At 34.1% G+C, this 4,964-nt stretch overlaps 1 protein-coding gene across 1 annotated transcript; it reads left to right on the top strand.

The window, feature by feature from the left end:
• Nucleotides 2,758–3,318, top strand: LOC109127397 (uncharacterized mitochondrial protein AtMg00240-like). The gene is made up of 2 exons (XM_019232032.1): nucleotides 2,758–3,047; nucleotides 3,240–3,318. Exons 1-2 carry the CDS (start codon nucleotides 2,758–2,760, stop codon nucleotides 3,316–3,318), a joined length of 369 nt encoding a protein of 122 aa, XP_019087577.1.

A 4,964-nucleotide genomic window follows, 5' to 3' on the forward strand; every position in this document is an offset into this window, starting at 1 on the left:
GTAGTAAAAAGAAAGCATCAACACATTTTGAATGTAGCTATAGCTCTTCTTTTTTAGTTTAATGTTCTTTTAGAGTTCTGGGGAGATTGTGTCTTGACAGCAATGTTTTTAATCAATAGATTACCTATTCTAGTATTAGCAAATAAGTCTCCTTTTGAGAAATTGACTAGCAAAGCTCCTGAATATACTTCTTTGAAAAGTTTTGGCTGTTTGTGTTATAGTTCAACCTCTCCTAAGCATAGAACTAAGTTTGAATCTAGTGCTAAGGCCTATGTTTTTCTAGGTTATCCTACTGGATATAAGGGGTGCAAGCTATTAGATTTGGAGACACATGCTGTTTCTGTTTCAAGACATGTCATTTTCTATGAGAATATTTTTCCTTTTGTATCATCCACTATTAAGGATGATACAAAGATGTTCTTTCCTCATCTTCATTCACCTTCAACCCTTGATGATTTGCCTCTTGTGCAAACATCTTATGGTGCACATCCACCTCAGGATATGACATCTTTTGAGATCTTAATTCCTTCTGAACCATTATCTCGCAGACAAAGAAAACCCCCTAAACACATGCAGGGTTTTCATTGTGATAATACTACTAGTACTATTAAATATCTAATCTCTGACTATATCTCTTATTCATATCTATTTGAGCCTTTTGGTGCTTTAACTAATATCGTCACAAATGACATTATCCCACAAAGGTATTCAGAAGCTAAGGAGTATGATGTGTGGTGTACTGCAATGAAAGAGGAGGTTGTTTCTATGATTCGGACTCACACTTGGAGTGTTGGTCAGTTGCCACCTAACAAAAAGGCTATTGGTTGTAAGTGGGTCTTTACAATCAAATATTGTGCAGATGGAAGTATAGAGAGATACAAGGCTAGATTAGTTGCCAAAGGTTTTACACAGGAACAAGGTGTAGACTATGAAGAAACTTTTTCTCTTGTTGCTAAATTGGCATCTGTCCGATTATCAATCTTGACTACAGCTAAAGGAAATTGATATGTTAGTCATATTGATATATATATATATATATATATATTGTTATGGACCAACTATTTGCTTGAGAACTAAAAAACGATTGAAAGTTTAGCTCCAATTTTCTCTTAGAGATTAAGGTTAATTCTTGGGGTTTTGTTTCTCATTAATCAATAAAGACCATTATATAGGTCTTGATACAACTTAATCAAAACCCTAGTAAAATATAGAAAATACTTTAACGTAGAATGGAAATTATGAAAACCAAATGCATAAACTAAAGCACCAAAACCAATTAATTAAAACGTCCTAACCATACTCTAATCTACCTAACCATTGTCTTGTATCATTACTCCACCCTTCGATTCAGAGCTTGTCCTCAAGCTCCAACTCATGGTGTCCAAGCATCCACGTGGTAGTAGTGATTATGGCATCACATCCAAGAGATGCAACAATTGTTGGTGGGTCATCATCGAATGATAATCCATGGCTGCCTCAAACACCCCATCTTTTTCTTTCGATATGTAACACTCACACATGGTAGAGATCACCTTTGTTTCTACAGTTCGTGGCTCCAGTTGCTTCGTCTCTGCAACTTCTAGCACCATCACCACTTGTAAAGCGAAGCTCCCCCTTTGTTCCAGCTGGTCCGTACAAAGCTTCTCTACCGTCACGGCCGGTGTTGAAGTCATTCTCTTTACCTCCTCTTTCCTCATGTGGTTTGGTTCCTCTATCTTTGAAACCGGAACTGCAATCAACACCGGATCTGGTTTTGATGTCAACATCTCCACCACGGCTTGTTGTGTTGATGTCTTCTCTTGTGGTTCTGCAATATTTGCTTCCATCGGGTGAAAAATATTTTTCAGTTCTGCCTTCAGTTCGTTCTTCATCTCCTCCAACATCTTCTTAAGCTCCTCGAATTATGACGTTGACATCCCTCCGCCTCCCATTGAATCGGTCGGTTCTGATACCAAATTGTTATGGACCAACTATTTGCTTGAGAACTAAGAAACGATTGAAAGCTTAGCTCTCTCTTAACCCTAATTCTCTCTTAGATATTAAGGTTAATTCTTGGGGATTCGTTTCTCATTAATCAATAAAGACCATTATATAGGTCTTGATACAACTTAATCAAAACCCTAGTAAAATATAGAAAATACTTTAACGTAGAATGGAAATTATGAAAACCAAATGCATAAACTAAAGCACCAAAACCAATTAATTAAAACATCCTAACCATACTCTAATCTACCTAACCATTGTCTTGTATCATATATATATAATGCTTTCTTCAATGGAGAATTAGATGAGGAGATTTATATGAAGATTCCACATGGTTTTGCGGATTTACTTGGAGAGAACCTTCCACCTAATGTTGTTCTTCGGTTGCATAAGTCCATTTATGGATTGAAACAAGCCTTTCAGCAATGGTTCATCAAGTTATCTGCTACTTTACATCATTTGAGTTTTGAAAAATCGGTTTGTGAACATACTTTGTTTATCAAATCTCAGGGTGGGATAATTCTTGGAGTTTTGGTGTATGTGGATGCCATATTGATTGTCAGTAGTAGTGATGATCTAGTTGAAGATTTCAAGGATGAATTTAAATCTCATTTCAAATAGCAAGACTTAGGTCCTGCAAAGTATCTTCTTCGTATAGAGTTTGCAAGGTCGTCTAAAGGCATTTCACTTTGTCAAAGGAAGTATATTTTGGAGTTGTTATCTACTACAGGTTTTCTTGGCAGTAAACCTTGTGCTTCTCCAATGAATCCATATATGAAGATCACAAAAGATATAGGCACTTTGTTACCTGATTCAACTCAGTACAAGAAGTTTGTGGGAAAACTCATGTACTTACAAATTACAATACCTGATATATACTTTGTAGTCAACAAGCTTTGTCAGTATTCTCATGATCCTAGAGATACTCATTTGCTTGCAGTTCACGAGGTATTGAGGTATTTGAAAGGCACAGTGGGTCAGGGATTCTTTTATCCGGCTGATAATAAGTTTGACTTGCGAGCATTCTCTGATGCAAACTGGGGTACTTGTACTGACGATAGCAGGTTTATTACAGGTTATTGCATGTTCATTGGTGATTCTTTGATATCATGAAAATCAAAGAAGCAAGCTATAGTTTCTCAAAGTTCTGAATCAGAGTTTCGGGCTATGGCTTTAGCAACCAAAGAACTTATTTGGCTTTCTCGGCTCATGCATAATTTAAAGATTCCATTTATTCCTTCTCCTTATCTTTACAGTGATAATACAACAGTCTTACATATTGCAAATAACTCGGTTTTCTACGAGAGAAGTAAACTTGTTGATTTGGACTTCTAAAAGATGAGGGAGGGGATAGATTCTTGTTTTCTCGAAACAATGTATGTCAAAACAGGGAATCAGTTGGCAGGTGTTTGCAATATCTTTGCACCTTCATTTTGAGGAGACTATTAGATGACTGTATATAATTTATTAGATGACTGTATATAATTTACTTGTACATATTATAATCAGTTAAAGACTCTGGAAATCCGGTATATAAGTTTAATTAATTGCATAGTTCCGGTTAGTCTCGATTTTATAATCATATTTCACATAAGAACGTTGTAACAACTGTTTCTTTAATTAATGAGAATTTAAATTTCTAACAAACTTTTCTCTCAATTCGTATTTGCCGATAGTTGACTTTAAGTAGGCAAACGAAAATGAATTGTTTATATGAGTTTTCATGTTACAAGTTTCTTTTATTTAATTACCTTTTATTTTATTGCAAACCATCTAACAAGTTATCTTTTATATATGATATATCACGTATCTCCGTACTCTGGTCCACTTTAGTTGCTTTGCAACTTAGATTAATTAAAAAAACTTAGATTAATTAAAAAATCACTGTCACAAAAGTCAGCCCTTTTCTTAGAAGGCAAATTAAAAAAAAGTCCACAAAACTTTAGTCGATCTGTGAAATGAAAGTGAATTATGTTCAAACCTTAATTTCGAAACCGTGTCCAAACTATTTTAGAGATAGATATTTGTGGGTCAAAACTAATTCAAGTAACAAGGCTCACACTAATCAAGCTGATCTGTTGTATTCATCATACGTACGTAGTTTACAATTTTATTTTATGCATCATGGTATATACTCCATATCAATAATATTAATGCAATTTTACAGTTATTGCTAAACCTATACAGTTGCTACAAATAAATAGCTGTAGCAATCACAAAAATATCTTTGTTAATTAGTAGTATGTTATATATATATATAACACATATATATATATATATAGTTGCTTCAAAAGTCAGCGTGGTGTTATTGTTGTATCGTTTTGTCGATTAGTGCGACAACGGGATAAAGTCAAACAAAGCGATATTTTGAGGTTAGAGCAGAGTTGAATATGATAGTAGTAGAGTCTGGACAGAAGATAAATGTGTCCAAAGACACACCAAGCTTTTACCTATTTCAATGTAAAACTAATATGAGCGAAGAAGAAATACTTGGCATATCATAAGAAGTTTTTATGCGATCGTGAGAATTTTCGCTCACTTGTGAGATTATGATTATCAGACGTTAAAGTTTATGAATAACCAGCATAAACTCAATACTCAACATGCAAATGGGTTGAATCTGTAGAAACTATAATTCGTATTGAAATACAAAACTACAAAAAACCGATGTGGTGGCATGCAGACGCACATTGAATGATATATTCTCTATTCTTGATTCTCGAATTATAATATTTGAGATGATGACTCAACTATATAATGAAAATATGAAATTTACAAATTTAGTACAGAAAGAGATTTTCAAATTTACTAACACGTGCACAAAAATTTCTTTTAAAGAGAAACAAGTCGTGTGTGTCCTCAGAAATTTTATATGTTAGATTTTTATTTTTGAGCTATATGGAAAAATTCTATCTTTGCATTATAAAATTAAAAAAATGCTAGACATTTAGAAATAGATACTCGAGCCGAAGATACCTCAC

This window comes from Camelina sativa, chromosome 11 (genome assembly GCF_000633955.1).
Source record: "Camelina sativa cultivar DH55 chromosome 11, Cs, whole genome shotgun sequence".
Taxonomy (NCBI): Eukaryota; Viridiplantae; Streptophyta; class Magnoliopsida; order Brassicales; family Brassicaceae; genus Camelina; species Camelina sativa.

Bases quoted from the DNA above. Each gene is read 5' to 3' on its own strand.
- LOC109127397 (XM_019232032.1), top strand. From the start codon at position 2,758: ATGAAGATCACAAAAGATATAGGCACTTTGTTACCTGATTCAACTCAG. The intron at 3,048-3,239 runs GTTTATTACAGG...TTATCTTTACAG, and splicing joins ACTTGTACTGACGATAGCAG to TGATAATACAACAGTCTTAC.